The sequence below is a fragment of the Rhipicephalus microplus genome, chromosome 10 (assembly GCF_043290135.1).
Source record: "Rhipicephalus microplus isolate Deutch F79 chromosome 10, USDA_Rmic, whole genome shotgun sequence".
Lineage (NCBI taxonomy): Eukaryota > Metazoa > Arthropoda > Arachnida > Ixodida > Ixodidae > Rhipicephalus > Rhipicephalus microplus.
Genome location: NC_134709.1, coordinates 18,862,441 through 18,879,902, shown reverse-complemented (window position 1 = coordinate 18,879,902; position 17,462 = coordinate 18,862,441). Strand labels below are relative to the sequence as shown.

General features: G+C 47.0%; 1 protein-coding gene across 17 annotated transcripts in view; it reads right to left on the bottom strand.

Annotated features, from left to right (window-relative positions):
• LOC119181235 (progranulin) overlaps positions 1-17,462 on the bottom strand; it is a 102,712-nt gene that overhangs the window by 48,257 nt on the left and 36,993 nt on the right. For 7 of the 17 annotated variants that reach the window (XM_075875182.1, XM_075875177.1, XM_075875181.1 and 4 more), the window contains exons 7-13: positions 15,682-15,947; positions 14,033-14,299; positions 12,193-12,432; positions 11,587-11,628; positions 10,759-11,019; positions 9,651-9,920; positions 7,165-7,404 (exon numbers count right to left, since the gene is read on the bottom strand). In XM_075875182.1, the coding sequence (XP_075731297.1) occupies positions 7,165-7,404; positions 9,651-9,920; positions 10,759-11,019; positions 11,587-11,628; positions 12,193-12,432; positions 14,033-14,299; positions 15,682-15,947 (1,586 nt within the window). The remainder of the gene's footprint in view (positions 1-7,164; positions 7,405-9,650; positions 9,921-10,758; positions 11,020-11,586; positions 11,629-12,192; positions 12,433-14,032; positions 14,300-15,681; positions 15,948-17,462) is intronic. The other 10 variants (XM_075875186.1, XM_075875179.1, XM_037432416.2 and 7 more) reach the window with 9 other exon arrangements.

Here is a 17,462-nt window from a genome sequence, read left to right as displayed (position 1 = left end):
GACTTTCTAGGCCAAGGAAATTCACGAAAGGACAAGCAGTAAAGAAAACGACACTCATGGAGTGATGCATGAGTTGACCTTTCGTTACTTCCAGGCAGTGCAAAGAGTCGTGAGATTAAACTGACTAACCATGGACGTCACCGGCTAGAGCACACTATCGCTCAGGTCAACCTCTCTACATTTCTGTAAATACAGTCGACTCTCGTTAATTCAAACTTAGGCGGACCTCTGAATTTCGTTTGAATTATCAAAAAGTTTGAATTATTATAAGTTCTCAACAGATGGCTCTGGGTGAGGTAACACTGCACATTATTATTAGGCATTGATTTTATGATATTTGAAATTTTTGTATATATTTTTGAACTCTAGTTCACGCAATGAACAAAAAGCAGAGGTGTAAGGTTCACAAGTTTACTGGCCGTTTACTGCTGATCATATTTTATTATGATAGCACTTATATGAACACTCTCGGCTGGATTTCGTTGCCGGTGTCTACGTGGACTGGAATGGAAGGTGGGAGCTTTGCATCGTGAATGCGAGGCATTAATCACTGAGCCACTGAGAGGTACCTCCATCAATGTTCAAACCGCAAGCTATTCTGATCTACCAATTACCACAGTTGGCAGGCCTCTCGGGGAGGGGGGGTAGAGACTATTATCAGCAAGACGGCGCAGTGAGCGCATGGCAACTAGGGGCCTCGATGCGCGCGCGGGCATCGAGGCACTCTAGCGGCGGCTCTCGTCTCTGACGGGTATTTTGGCCCGCGTAAAGAAGAAGGGGGTGTACGGCCGCTCGCGCGCCTATATCTTGCAGTGGGGAGAATCGTACATCTTGGCTAGCCTTTCAGTTTTGTCGGAACAATTCTGTTGTTGTTACCAGGCAAACAAAGGTCCCTTAAATTGTTTCACACCCTCCGTTTGCGAAAAGGGCACACTTTTCAGACACAGCGAAGTAACAACTGAGACCCTTATTCGCGTTCATCTGTGACTGAGAGTACGTCCTGTGCATTCTTTGTGCGTGAGAAACGCAGGGCATGTTTCAATCTGCTTGCCATTCTGCGCATGACCTTCCGATTTTTCGCTATCACGTTCCTTGCTTCGCTTTTGCGGCAAAGCTGTGACTTTTTTTAAAGAAATGGTGAATCGACAACTGCTTTTTTGCTCTAGATATGTGCTTTCAGCACCAGTTGAGAAGCATCACGGTTTGACATGTATACGCTTTGTTTGAAGCATTTGTTCACTAGCAAAGCCTTTTTCCTTGAAGGTCTGAGGTGCTTATTTTTTATTTTTAGACTGTTAGGATTATATGAGCGCGCATATTTTTAAACAGTATTGGGAAAGCAGCAGTTATTTTCTGGTATAAAACTGCAAAAAGTATGAATTAACAAAATGATGGAGTTTGAATTAAGAGGCTTCTAAAGACATTGGAAGAATAGAGGGCCAACCGAAAAATTTAATTTTGTTTGAATTAACCGAAAGTATTAATTATCAGAGTTTGAATTATCGCGAGTCTACTGTAGAATCCTCTCCCTCTCCTTTTTGTGAGGAGGGGATCTGAGCTTGGTTATTTCGCATTTCTGTTCAGCCAGCCCTGCGCTCGTAGGCGTGGGCACAGCAGAGGGGGTAGAGAGGGCGTCCCCTTTTCACAAGTCTCTGGGTCACCTAATAAAAAGGTGGGAGCTCAAAGTCTGTACCTTGCTTTTCCTCAGCACCACCTGTCCCACCATTGTTTAAAGAGCATTGGCCATGCAGATTTTGGCAATACGTATTAGCAGCCGAAGGCCCCTAATCTCGCATCCAGAATGCTGTTTACTCCTGGTCTTTACAACCTGAAAGCCAGAGGCTGTTGCGAAAGACGGCGACGCCAACACGGTCCCGAAGGCGCCACTGCTTCCAACTCCGCCGGGAAGGTCACCAGCCGTTTGGTAGCGTATGTTTCTCAGCTCGCGACTGCTTCTGCGCAGAGCTGATAAGACGAGCGGACGAGACGACGGTGAGTTAAACAAGGTTTATGTACAGCATATATACAGAGGCATTACAAATTCGGCACTGGGGCCGACAGAGACTCGAAGAGCCGAGCTCTCCTCTCTATCACATAGGTCTGCTCTCAAACGGGTCCGCTCTGACACACATGTTAGCTTTTACCTAGGACCGCCGATCGCGACGCGCCGCAGGGCTTCTTTTATTTGCACCGGGTCCAACCAAAATGTCCAATCAGAAGCGCCGCTGGTCGTCAGGGCAGACTCCTCCAATGGGGTCGCCGCGCAATGCGTCAGACCCCCAGACATGGAGACACCAGTTGTTTACTCGACGGGTCGCTTGCCGAGGCTGACTTACTGCACGTGCACGCCAGAGAGGCGCCGTTGAGTTGTTGATCGCGTCAGGCGGACTGGCCTTGACACAGATTGCCTTTTTCAGAGGCACGGCCGTTCGCTGTGGACTCGCAGGCATAACAGCACCCCCGCCGCCAGACAATGCGCAAAAAAGACGAGCTGCTTCCACGGGGCTCGGATGACAGGCGCGCTCGTTCGCCAGGTCCCTCCAGGTTCGCCTCCAGGGCCATGGGGAGAATGCAGCTCCAGACTCTGTTCCGGGAACACATCCCATTCTTGACAACAGATCCCAGCTCCACTGGCTTGTCGCCACAACTTGCTGGCCAATTTCGCTCGTCTCTTCTGACCATCTCCGGTTTCAGCACTTGTCGATGGTTCTGCAACTTGCTAAGAGCGGTTCGACAACAGACAACACACGACACAAGCAAGTGCCCTCGGTCACCCAACAGAACACCAGACAAAGTATAGTACAACATATACCTATCTACGTGTCTACCGGAATTTTGTTCCCTCTACATCAAGAGGCACATGTGGGACACAAGACTCTTAAAGTAAGAACTTGAATTTTTCACACTTACAACAACGCAACGAATTAGAATACCACATAAAGTTGGCCCCTTGAGATCACTCTGAACGAGAGCGCTCAGCCCAGGTCGTGATGAGGTCAAAATTTTGCCCCGAATCGCCAGCGAGAAACCGAAAGGTTGAGAAGGTACTAGCTAGAACGCACTGCTCAATGCACCTGCATTAGCGTTTAGCTTTCCCTTTTTTTCTTTTTGATAGCGAACGTCAAAGTTGCGCTGTGGAGCAACATGCTCCACCTCAGTAACCGGCCGCTTTTAGGCGACGATACCTATGCGGCACCAAGAGCGGCTCACACTTGCGACGTTGCACAGGGGAACAATGATACGGCTTGCTACGAATTGACTCCTCACCGCTTAGCTCGATATCGTGTTCGATCACCCTCGTGTTTCCGGGGCGGTCCGAAAACATGTCTCCAAACTCGGAAACAATCCTTCTCGGGTCCTCCTTCCGGGCTTCACTTAACCTAGGCTCTAGGTTTATTTGCTCCCAGATTACTTTCGATCCCCCTTCGATTACCTCACTAGTACTCAAAACTTCCGCTCCCTCTTCCTCTGAAGCCCTTAGAAGTAAATTTACGACTGCTTTCAAGTTACTGTGATAAATTTTGTTCCGCCGCCTTTCTAATTTCACTTCATAATTCGTATCGGGAAGCTTCGATATCACTTTGGCGGGCCCTTCCCAATGAATCTCAAGCTTGTTCCTTTTGGACGGCTGCAGCAGCACTACCTGATTATCAACTTCAAAAGCGCACTTCTTCCCCGATTTCTCGTAGTGCTCCTTCGACAGCACTTGTGCCGCGTTTTTGTGGCTTTCCACTAGCGCTTCAATCGAGAGATCCTCACGCTGCTCTCGAATGAGCGTCTCTCGATCAACTCTCGGCAGCTCGCTCCAACTTTCCGCTACAGGCGAGAGCGTTGCAACCCTCTTGCTCTGACTCAATGGCGCCATGTCGTCTCCCCCTACGCATACCTCGCCGGCCGCTTCCGCGACGGGCCGCTCGCGTGACCGCTCACATGACTCATGCGGAAAATTTCCTTTCTGGGGTTCCGTCGACCCGCCGACAAGGTCACTTGAGAGTTCACTGCATTGAACCAGATCAAGCTGCCGCGATAGCTCCCGCGCCTGCGATCGCATGAGGGCCATGCACGCTAAGTTGGGGAAGAACGATTTGCCCTGCTCTTTGAGAAGCTGCTCTGAGTTGTTGGAGAAAAGATAAGGAAAATGATCATTTAGCGCGGCAGACACAGCCGCTTCGGTGCGAAGCTTACCGAACGGGCCTTCAATGACAACCGTGGCGATTGGTAAGCGAACACTCTGCTCCTCGGCGACTTGCCTGATCCACGCACATTCTCCTGTAAAGTCATCCGGAGACACCAATGAAGGATGGACAACGTCCATGGTTGCCGCTGAGTCTCTAAGTGCTCGGCACGTTTTCTCATTCACCCTAATTTCTTGGAGATACGGCTCCAACAACCGCATGTTTTTTTCTGATTCTCGGATTGTTGCGAAGGCAAACTTTTCCTGACAGTTTCTCGCGATGTGTCTTTCCTTTTTGCAGTTGTAGCACATTAGAGGCTTCCGTTTGTTTTCCGATTCAAATGCCTGTGTGGTAGAAACCTCACTCGATTTCTCTGCTTCTGTTTGCCTTTCCCCTACACTGTCCTTCGTAAGAGACGGGTCCTTCTTGAAATTACGGTGTGGAGCGGGTCTCCGTTGATCAGGTTTCTTTGAAAAGCCCTCTTTTCTCTCATTCTTCTCAACGTGCACTGCCCTGCTGTGCAACTTTCGGCGAGTATAATACTCCTCAGCTAACTCTGCTGCCTTGTTTAGCTGTACTTCACCAAGTTTGTCCTGCAGCCAAAGTTTGACATCCTCCTCGATGCAGCGGTAGAATTGCTCCAATGCAACGCATTCCACCACTTTATCGCAGTCGTCATAAACACCTTCGCCCTTGAGCCATTCAATTAAATCGGCTTTAAGACGAAACGCGATGTCAACGTGTGACTCATTCCCCTTTTTAGCATACCGGAACCTTTGCCTGAAAGCCTCGGGTGACAACTTATAACGTCTTAAGAGCACTTCCTTAAGCTCGTCATAGCTCTCAAACGCTTCCCTCGACAAGCAAGTTATCGCGTCGGACACTTCGCTGGGAAGAAGAGCTAACAGGTTCTGCGCCCAAAGAGACCGCTCCAAAGCGTTTCGCTCACAGACGTGTTCAAACTTGACGAGATACTTCGCCATGTCCTCGCCTACTACGAACGGTGGCAGTTGGTCCCGAATTCTAAAACCGCTCACCTGAATCGTCGGAGAGGCTACGCTAGGCGCCTGCAAACACTGTAGGATTGCCAATTCTATTCGTTTCATCTCGAGGCGCTCCTGTCTCTCGGCCTCCTCGCGCTCGCGACGTTCGCGCCTTTCAGCTTCTTCACGTACGCGAGCTTCGCGCCTTTCAGCTTCTTCACGTTCGCGAGCTTCGCGCCTTTCAGCTTCTTCACGTTCGCGAGCTTCGCGCCTTTCAGCTTCTTCGCGAGCTTCGTGCCTTTCAGCTTCTTCACAAGCTTCTCGCCTTTCAGCCTCCTCACGTTCGAGAGCTTCTCGCCTTTAAGCCTCCTCGCGGTGTGCTTTGATATCCACCCAGGCCTCATCGACTTCCTCAGCCGACACTCCCTCATGCTTCATGATCTCAAGGATCGCTTGCTTTCGTTTCGCACGGCCCAAAGTAATGCCGAGTTCCTCACAAATTTCGATGAGTTCCTTCACTTTAAGGTTCTCCATCGTTCACACTAGCCTCTTTCTGTTTGCCCCTGTTAAAAATCTACTTGCCGTACCCACTATAAGTCTACTAGCAAGACGCGCAAGCAATTTTTCACACTCCCGTGTTTACCCCCTCCGCATTAACTTTGGTTTCAAAGCGCTTCGACTTGGCTTGAAACGATCAAAGCTCCCTTCAATGCTTCACACAGCCCTTCTCTAAACTACTACAACCTGAGCTAGAGTAGTCTGGTGAACTGAGGGGAAAACATCAGGCACTCACCGCATCGATGTCGCTGACGCCGGCCGATCCCGCAGCTGCCAACCACTGTTGCGAAAGACGGCGACGCCAACACGGTCCCGAAGGCGCCACTGCTTCCAACTCCGCCGGGAAGGTCACCAGCCGTTTGGTAGCGTATGTTTCTCAGCTCGCGACTGCTTCTGCGCAGAGCTGATAAGACGAGCGGACGAGACGACGGTGAGTTAAACAAGGTTTATGTACAGCATATATACAGAGGCATTACAAATTCGGCACTGGGGCCGACAGAGACTCGAAGAGCCGAGCTCTCCTCTCTATCACATAGGTCTGCTCTCAAACGGGTCCGCTCTGACACACATGTCAGCTTTTACCTAGGACCGCCGATCGCGACGTGCCGCAGGGCTTCTTTTATTTGCACCGGGTCCAACCAAAATGTCCAATCAGAAGCGCCGCTGGTCGTCAGGGCAGACTCCTCCAATGGGGTCGCCGCGCAATGCGTCAGACCCCCAGACATGGGGACGCCAGTTGTTTACTCGACGGGTCGCTTGCCGAGGCTGACTCACTGCACGTGCACGCCAGAGAGGCGCCGTTGAGTTGTTGATCGCGTCAGGCCGACTGGCCTTGACACAGATTGCCTTTTTCAAAGGCACGGCCGTTCGCTGTGGACTCGCAGGCATAACAGGGCCAATGGGAGGACATTATAAGAAACACATCATCACTTCATTGTCATTTTTTATGACTTACGGTAGTCTTTCTTGAGATACTTGAGCGTAGAAGTTTTAGCCTGTCTGTCTGTCTGTCAAACGAAACAATTCGGCCACGCGGCCAAAGTTTAAGCCCTTGCTGAATGCCCAGCCATATTCAACTGGTGGCTGCATTTATACTTGTGAACATTGTCTATCAATAAGCAAAATCAATACGTAAGTATTACCTGGTGTGTTACTTTGCTAGAAAATACATATGTACGTAATTCTAAAGACTGTAATATTTCTTATGCTGCGCTGAAAATGCGACGCTATGCATCAAAGAAGGCTGGCAGAAGACTATCGTCGTTTGATGACGTTTGCAGCAAAGCATGTAGATACACGGCCCATTTCTTTTTATTCCTTGTGAAGCATATTGTATTTTGTACTCAACCAACAGATGTGGGGGATACACTGAGGTAGAATTTGCCCCCACCTCCCCTCTTTGTCAATGGAGAACCCTCAGTAGGCCTATGCTTAAGCTGAATACGTACTCGCAGCCTGGATCAACGCGGCATCCACAAAGGCCGCAACCTTCTGGACCATGGGCACAGAGCGTTCACCAAACTCGCACGATCCCGAGCCCTCGTTGCAAATGTAGCCATGCGGACAGCAGTGCTGGTCATCATCACAGCACACGGCATCGGGCAGCGGGCAGCAACCGTAGCGAGTGCTGCTCAGGGGGCAGCAGGTCTGGCCACTCTGGCACTTGTGGCCGTCGGGACATGTGACATCTGTAAGAGGAGTCAATGAACTTATTATGATCACATTTGAAAATGCCTGGTGATGTGAGCAAAGAGCGTCGTGAAATCAGCCAATGGCTGAAAGCGAAGCTGATGTGATAAGCCAAACACAATGACTTCACCTGTCCATAAAAGAGTGAACAGTTTGTAGCTGACGTTGAAATTTCATTCTAAATTCCATGCCGCCTGCTAAACTATATAGTTTGGCTCACTTGTTCGTCAGAGCCCCTACTGGCTATCGGCAGCACTTACTGACCACCATACAAAGTGTTGTAGGACCCATTGAAGAGTAATTCATGTTTTTTTTTTCTTTTCTTTTCCTTCTCAGAACAGTGGTTGCATTGTGTTCAAACAGGCAAGTAAATAAAGTTTATAGAATTCATTGAATCTTGTTGCTGGGCTAATTGTTGTATGCATGCTTCAAGAAATTACGACAGTTTTCTCTTGGTGGTCTGCATCTTCTAATTTTTGAAGCTTCTGTAGATCTGCTTCATTCATAAATTGCTGTAAACAATGCAGTCTTCCACTTTGCCCTATTTGCCATAGGTGCATTATGTTCCACTTGACATACGCCCTGCGTACTTTTCTTTTACTTATATGAATGTGAATAGCATGAGAGCCTAGGTTATGTTCGGATTATGGTCTGCCATATAGGAGTAGCATGAGAGTGATCTTTGGCTATAATAAATGCGAGAAAAGTCAGAGAAAAGGAAATAAAACTATTATTTGCACATACAGTCATAAAACCTACGATGACTGTACTCAAATGCTAGGGTTAAGGCTTGGGCAAGTTGGTTCCCTGTGGACAGAAGACAGGGCTGAAATTTAGATGAACACAAAGAGAGACGACGACAGATGCTGTGAGCTTCAAGACACACAAGGCGGTCACTCATAACACAGTGGGAAGTCGGTAAAAGTGTATCATTGCTCTGCCCATGCCAGCCCACAAACTCTCTAAGCCACGGTGCTTAATACACTTTGCACGCAAGTACGTTATCCTGTAGTGTGGATGACATTGCTTGAAAGTGTTGCACAGACTTCCCAGCAGTGTTGCCTACAGTGCACTCCTTACGGTTAACTGCAGCGGTTATGACAGTACATTATTTGTGTATGTATTGTGTGAACACCTTGTTTATAGGTTTATTAGAAGAAGTATAGGCATGCGCATTTTGACATTTTCATGTGCCAGACTTTCACACACTCGTGTTCAGTGGTAGAGAGAGAATAAAGTTTTGACCAAGCATAAATTCTCATGGTGTAAGTGTATGTCAGAACACTCGCGTATCTCTGCAGCAGCAAGTGACATATTTTTGTGGCCATCGGACATCGCAGCAACGACGAATGTCTTTGGGCTTAGTTAATCCCGGTGGTTAGCATGGCCATCCAAAACGTGTCAACACAATCTGCTGTAGTGCGGTTGGAGTTACTTATATATACTTTGTACTATAGCCGGTTACAATTTAAGAACAAATATAATCTCCACCCCCAGAACTACGGTGCACCCGCAAATCATCTGTGGTGCAGGGAAGTCATGCGAAGTGGTTTCCATTCTAACCATATATACTATGTACAAGTGCTTTTTCGCTCTTGGTACAAATACTACACATACTAAGGATTAAAAGTTTGTTGCCCTTATATTACATTTGTCTCAGCTGTCGAATTTTTACAAAAGTTCGGCAGAAAATTCTAGCTTTAGAGTGAAAATCAGCAAAAAAAGGCATGTATATGTTTAAAAAAGTTACCTACCTGAACTTCGCTATAGGTTTTGACATTACGGGAATAAGCAAATTATTGCGATTGGATAGGAAATCTACGCAAATTGTCACTGGGTAGGAAAGCAACGGCTATGGGTGGAGGTTACATTCACTCTTAGTTGTAATTGGGTACAGTGTTAACAGCACGCATGTAGCAATTTTACGACAGTTTAGCTCTTGCAGATGCATTCAGTGCAGTGTTAGTGCCAGCAGCTGATTATAGGGTGAGTAAGCATCGGCATCTTGATCGTTCGGAGGAACGTCTTCAAAGACCCGTGTTCAGTTGTACAGGGAAACCTCCTTCAGTGAAGCATTCAGCGTGTTAGTGCAAGCACTGGTTAAAACAGGGACTCACATGTCCGTGTGATACCACGCAACTCTTTGACTCTTCGTAGACAGGACGGGACGACGGCGAAACATCTCCAGACAAAGTTAGTCCCTTCCATTAGCTTATAATCACTCATGTGGTCCTCGCATTCTTACCAGATGTAATACTCAGCCTTGCCATCGTCTTCGGTGCTTTCCTCAGAACACTGCATCGAGAATGATGCATGGGCATCTCTTCTCCCGTGCTCTCCTTCTTGCACTTTTGCAGGGTTACTATGCAGGTGTATCCCTCGGGACAGCAGCTGTCGAAGCCCTCGCAACACGTCGCTCGCGGATACTCGCAGCAGTTGTACGTCCCATTCAGCAGCAGGCAGCAGGTCTGGTTGTTGAAGCACATTGTCCCGTCCTCGCAGTGAATGAGCCGTCCTGATTGAACTATACAAGTAACTACACGCATCCGAACCATGTGAACGGATATCGTTATAACTACTGCTCAAAAGCCGTCAACTGAGTGAAGCCCGGTCTGTGTACCCAATAAACAAGCTGAATCTTAAATTCATGAGGCTCAAGCACTTGAGCCTTCACTGAAAATGCGACCATCCTGTCATTTGCAATATTCGATGAAGTTCTAACTGAGGTGTGACAATCGCTAATTGTAAGCTCACATGCTTAGGAGATTTGTTCATGGCAGGTACTCATCAGACACACTTCTCTTATTCATAGGCATGATACAGAAGTACATCATAGGCATGATACAGAAGGTGTGAAATAATTCATGAAAGACGTAACTGAACGAGAATGAGCAGTGACCAAAATATTCGGCAAGTGGGAATGCACTGATACCTGAATAACTTTGATGCTTAAAATTTCGAACATTTGAAACAATGATAAGAAATAGGCGCATGAAATAACACAGTAGAATGGTAAATTCTGTGCAGAAGTTTTTTTAGAAACCGTAAAATCAAAGATTTATAGGGTAGGACAAGGCTCGTGCCCAAAATTTTTTTCGGAGGGGAAGAGGGGAGCACTTGCTGAAGCCTTAGCTAACTGGGAACACATAGTTCATCATTTATTTTTGATAGGAACACCAATGAATCCTTAGAAGGGGAGGGCGGGGCTAGCCTAGCATCCTTCCTCTTTGGCTACGGGCCCGGGGTAGGGTCAAAGAATACCCAAGCCTTAACAGGCAAAAGGACTGAGGAACAGCATACATTCATAAAAGAGAACTGCACCAGCCCAAGAGAGGAAGTGATTCCCTATTCACCATTAGGCCTAGGTGACACAAGTGCCGACTTGGGAATCACGGGGTCGACCTTCTGACCGGCGGCTACGCTGTGGTTGCTTGTGGTGTGGACGCATTGCTTGGTGGACACCTTGCAGCGGTAGCCTTCGGGACAGCAGCTGGTGTGATCGCTGCAGCACTGCGCCTGCACGTAGGGACAGCAACCATAATGGCCGGAAACAAGGAGGCAGCAGGTTTGCGTGCTCTGGCAGTAGCTTCCGTCGGGACACTTGAGGAGTTCGGCTGCATGCAATGGGAAGATCGCCACAGTGATCATCACAGAAAAAATCCTGGCCTCTGTGTACCAGTGTGCTTCTACCTACATTCAAATATAGACTCCCGATTCATCTGGGCTGTACGTAACATATACTGTCTCTAAAGTCAATCAATCAATCAATCACTTGTTTTATTTGCTACTTCAGGAAGTAGAGGAAATGGAAAGAAAAAGCTCTTGTGAGCTTAAAGGTTCTCAGCCAATTACTGTTCAGCAAGCAGTGATGGCATAAAAAAAACTGGCATACATAAGTATAAGCAGATAGATAGCATAGATTATATTCTTGAACAAGTCCATGAATTTTTTAACAGAAAAAAAAAATCAACTGTCTCTCAAACTTGCACCTTGCAACCCATTACAACAGTTTATTGAAGATTATCAGGTGCTTACATATTTGTGGTAGTTGCTGAGTAAATGCTGCTGAAACCTGCTAAGCTATGCCCTTTAGCTACATCAAAATAAAATTTAAAAAACCACAGCCCACTATCAATAATGGGGATGTTTCATAGCATGAATGTATTTTCTTTGACCCTTACCCTGAGCTGAAGTGAGGGCAGAAGTACGGCTTTCTGTAGTGTCTGGAAAAACAGAAAAAAAAATGCAGTCTCGCACAGCAGTTAGAGACAACTCTGGAATACATCAACGTGCAATCAAGTCTGGCGGAAGCTGCATGGAGAAATATGTGGCAAACGTTGAGATGTTGATGTTCCCTCCATAGAGCATGCATGATGTTTTTGCTGTTGTTTTCGCCACGAATTCTACCTTTCTTGGAATTTGTTAGAAGAACTAGAACACAAAGAAGTACCGCACAAGAAATCGGTGGACCGCGGTGTTAAGCATTACGCGAACACCACAAAGTCTTCTTAAAACCATTTCCCTCGGCTTAGGGTAGCAAACCTGATGGGTGTCTAGTTAGCCTAACTACGTTCCTTCCTTTCTCTCTCCTTGTACAGTGTTATTCAAAAGCAGTTCAATCACTGCTCACTAAAGTCTCATCAAAATGCGATTTCTGTATACGCATTTCGTACATAGAAATGCAGCACTCATGTCAGAAAATCTGACTTGAAGGGGCTACGAAGCTTGAAAAAGTGTTTCATGTCCCCTTTAACAGCTGTCGAAATCAATAAGCACTCAAGGCGTACCAGCCACTTCAATCAACTCGGCACCCGTGGAGGCCGGCAGCTTCTGTAACGTAGCCACTGTATTGTCACCCTTTTGGCATGTCTGCGTGCCAACTTGGCACTGGTAGCCATTGGGACAGCACGTCTTGTGGTCTGAGCAGCAGACGGCTTCGGGCAGCGGACAACAGCCGTAGTGACCGCTGCTCAGGGGGCAGCAGGTCTGACCATTTAGGCACTTGTGTCCATCGGGGCACGTGATAGCTTTGGGAAGGGAGACCGAAGGCACGATTTATAATGTGCTGAGAGAAGAGGCACTTCAAGCGGCGTGTCTATTACACTATAAGAAAAAAATTGGAATAACACTGTATATTCCAAAGGGTGTGGTCATTCGACTGACTATGTCATGTCTTTTTGTTTCCGTTTTATGCTGTCATTTTTTTTTTTGCGTTGTCGCGCGCACCGCTGTGCCATCATGTGACTACTGAGAAAGAGCGAGCTGAAGAGGCCAAAGCTGGCACCGTTCCAGGAAACGGACGGACATATAGATGGTCGGATGCCGCGAGTACGAGCCAATAAAGTTTTTCGCCTTTAAAAAAAAAAAGGGGGGGGGGGGGGGGGCATGTGCAACTACTTTGGGTGAGTCCCAGGTTGCCGTGTATGACTTTAGTTCAAGAGTTGGGTCTCACGTACGACTTTCCAGTGAGGGTATATTGATGGCAACAATCTGATAATGATTTTACTCTCTCTGAATGCACAGCACGTATTACTGTCCCCCGCCCTCTCTCTCCACAGTAGTGCTTGTGGTAATGCCGCACATTTACTGCACACAATACGTGGCTATTTCAAAAGGTTAGTGGATGAGTTCACACTTACAAATGTGGTACACAAGCACGGTGTTAGTTACAATATTCCAGTAGTTATTACAAGAAAGAGCCAGGCTAAATTTCACTACTTTTCGATGCTGTACCGCAGCATCAGTGCGATCTCATAAGATACGTTTTTAGTCACACAAAAAGGCTGAACTTCTTTCAGCATGGCAGTTGCCGTAATGCAGGCCCTATTTAGAACAGTGACTCATCGCAACCCATTTTCTCTTCACAAAGAAGGTGAAAGTGATGAACACTTTCGGATATCCTCCACGGTGGTCTACTGCTCAACTGCTGACAGAAAAGTTGCGGCATCGAATACCGGCTGCGATGACCGCATTTCGATGCAGAGAAAATGCGAGATGCATGTGTACTTAGATTTAGGTGCACGTTAAAAAACACCAGCTTCCCGAAATTTCTGGAGCCCTCCACTACAGCGTTCCTCACATAACACAGGTGTGCGCGGTGTTCTACATTAGGGAGGAAGGCAAAGTCTCACCGCAGCAGTTAAGTCTCACTGAAGTTTCAGATGCGGTTTATCTCGACCATCCACGAGTTTCTTGTTCTTAGCACACCCTTGTGTAGGGTATCTATTGTAGTGCATATGATGTTACCCAAAATTTGCCATCCACTTGTGAGCAGCGTTGTATCCATGGGTCAGTGCAGCTAATGAGACAGTTTTATTCAGACAAATGCGTTGTTTTAGTGCTAGTATTAGTGGCGATGGCTTATTAGTACAAGCAAGGGTGGACTTGCACACGCCGGGACTACAACTTTCAACGCACTCTGTTCAAACTCCCTTTTTTAGTTTCATGCGAACAGGCTACAAGTTGAACCACGTAGCGTTTGGTTCCATAGAATGAGCTCATGTTAGAACATCAACGCTGTTCTCTCAGCAACATCAAGTGACACGTTTCTTCATGCGGAACGGGACAACGATGAAAGACATTAGTGGAGTTAGTTTCGTTGGTTAGTGTTTGACCACCTTCTCTTACCATTTGGAAGACTCGGTTCGGTCACTGTCTTCGACGAGTCTCTTCGAGCAGTGGGTGGATAATGCATGGGCACCATTTCTCCGGTGCTCGCTTTTTTGCACTTATGCAAGGTTATTATACAGATGTATCCCTCTGGACAGCAGCTGTCCTGGTCTTCGCAACAAGTTGCTCTTGGGTAGGGACAGCAGTCATACGACTTGTCGTACAACTGGCAGCAGGTCTGGTTGTCGAAGCATGCTGATCCGTCCCCGCAGTGTATTAGCCGTCCTGGCGAAAAATTGCAACTCGGGGGATACTTGTTTTCTCAATATATAACTGAGCAAGCAAGAATTAGACACAGCATCGTGTACGGTGTCTCCCATAGCGCTGAGTCACTCTGGATTGTTCAAACCCAAAAACTAAAGGTCTAAGCTTCCCCCTTGATTTAGTGAGCCGCCGTAATGAAATCTAGCCTCCAGCATGAACCAAGAAGTGAATAATAATAAAGCGGAGATTAGGTGTGGAAATAAAATCTTTGTTAATGTTGCCCTTTTCTAAGAAGGCTTTTCCTATGCCTCACATATGGATAGTTTCTGTCAGGTATTCGACATTCAGTTTGGAAAAACAGATAAACAGTGGTACTTAGAATGACTAAAATGTGGGCGCAGATTGTGAAACATCTCCCCAAAGGGAACCGTGGTGGAATGTGTAGCAGCAGCATTGCGTATGGGCTGCGTCAGGGGCTGAACGGCGCTAAAGCAGATGCTGCGATGTTGCAGGCACGACGTCAGCATACACGAAGGCGATCGGCTTCCACAACCTTCGCAACGCCGGCAATGGCCAGGATAGGCCTAATCGTTTTGGTGGATGTTTCGGCAGGCGAAGGAGCATCGTCTTGCTGCGTCCTCTCCATCACAGATAAACTGGCTGAAAGAGCTACCAATCGATGTGTGCTCGAGCATTGCGAACAGTGGAGAGGGTAAAGAGAGAGACAAGTACAACATGTTTCAATTCGTACGTTAGATGCACATCAGGTTTATTGGGCGCGAACCGACGAGCCGGCAGTGTAGAGAGCGGCGGTCATGGTAGCGAAGCGAGCAGCGGTGGCAGCAGGTGTTGTGGGCGAATGGACGAAACGGCAGCTGCGGGCGCTGCGGTGACCATGTGGCAGGCAATGGGGAGAGTGACGTCAGAGTGCACTGTGAGAGGACCATGACGTCAACGCGCAGTTGGGGCGTGACCTACTTGGCACCACTCCCAACATCTGTGGCGAGGGTAGTGCATTGCAGTGCATTCGTACGGATGCACGAAGGGACAGCGTTATACAGGCTAGTCAAAAGAGCTGCTTGGCGTCTAGTACTCTTGTTTTTTCTACTGCCGCGTTTTAACCCATTGTAACTAATTTAAGGGCGGCCACGTCTCTATAGCTGATGAACATACTCACTGAGCATACAATTGTGCCTGCATGCAATCTGATGTCTCGTTACGTTCTCATGTGGGTGCCACAGTACATGCCCAAGTGAGGTTCAGATGCATACAATGGCAACATCAATTTGCTTTTCTCAATCCTGATTCCCGATTACGTCCCGCATGCCATATGTGCCCATCCAAAACCACATAAATATTGATTGCAAAAGGGAACGCTTTCATAGCATATCACTGCAACTCACCATTAACGGATACTTCCAATTGTCTTGGCTCAGTTGCAACAGCGCGGACCTTCTGGACCATGGCCATGGTGTGGTTGGTTGTAGCGTGGACACACTGATGCGTCGATATTCGGCACTGGTATCCCTCGGGGCAGCAGCTGGTGTGGTCACTGCAGCACTCGGCGTGCTGGTAAGGGCAGCAGCCGTAACTGCCCGACGTAAGTAGGCAGCAGGTCTGGCCATCCAGGCAGTAGTTCCCGTCAGGGCATCGGACATTGTTCACTGCAGTAACAATGTCTTGTTTGTTTGTTTGTTTGTTTGTTTGTTTGTATGCATGCATGCATGCATGCATGCATGCATGTATGTATGTATGTATGTATGTATGTATGTATGTATGTATGTACGTACATACATTCAGATGTACACACGCATACATGCATGTGTACATCCATGCATGTATGCGTGTGTGTGCATGTATGTATGTATGTATATGGTGGGGCCTAGCAGTCGAACTAAGGTCATTTGGGCAGGGGTCTCTCCTGACATCTTAAGTTTTACCAGACCATAGCCTTTATTAGCATATCGACACTCACCACTTTGCCCTGCCACACTTAGCTGTTTGAAAGCATGCTACATTTTAACAAGAAACAGTTTGTAAACCTCTCTCAATATGTGCCTACCATTCGAAGAACAAGCGTCCTTTACGGTGACAGGCCATTTCACCATGTATTCCTTAATTGGGTGCTGCGACAATGTCTCACTGCTGTTGATGACGTGCAGCAAAAGGAGCTTTGTATCAGCATATGAGCCAATATTCGAATTCAATAGTTCCCTTCAAAGCAGTTCATGATAGAAACGAGACCGGTTTATAAATCTCTGCATTGCTGGAAACAACACGTTAAGCACTAATGTTGATGTCACCTTAGAATCGTTATTGCAGCTCATGATGGTAGATGGGAATGGCAAACGCATTCATCGCTCTGCGAACCATCATTGCTCTGCTAAATGTTCTATATGCTGGACAAATTCTCATGTCTGTGTCATTATACGGGAGTTGTAGGAGAAGAACTACATTCAATGCACTCGTCACCGACTCTGGAGGCAATGTGAAACAAAACCTTTGATGCTTACAGTCGTGCGGCGCGCTTCTATATGTTTAGAAAGCAATCAATGCCATGTGCTTGAAAATAACGAGAGGCTGAAATTCTCCCATTCACAGACGTCCTCCGCAGGAACCCCAGTGGATTCCGTATTTAAAAATTCACTGAAGTGAAGCACCAAATCGGTTTACACTGATGAATTTTACTGTGAGAATTGCAACGTTATCTTCACAATCATAAATTTATTAATAGACGATGAAATGAAGGTCAACGCATCGATTTTTTATTTTATGACAAAGTGTGCACGCGTGATGTCACCGAATCGAAAGAGTATATTCCGAAGTGGGCGGAGTCATGACGACAGGCCACACCTTCTCCTTCCTCTGAACGAGAAGGGTGATGAGATCGCGGGGAAATTTGAAACCAGCTGAATGTGATGTTCTATCCCCTGTAACTTTCTTAATATAGCACGTATTCAGAATCTTTTGGCAGCTTGTTCACGAAATAAAAGTGCGCATATTTCTCTTTACAACAATTTTTAGAGCTTGGGGTTTTTTATTGGCCCTTTTAAGGTGTAACAACAACTTGATTTAGATTGAGAAATTATACTCTGAGGTCTCCAAAGTTCATTTAGCCATTGTAGGTTTGCCAATATAGAAAAATTCAAAGTTTAATCATTATATTTCGTATGAAACCAAAATG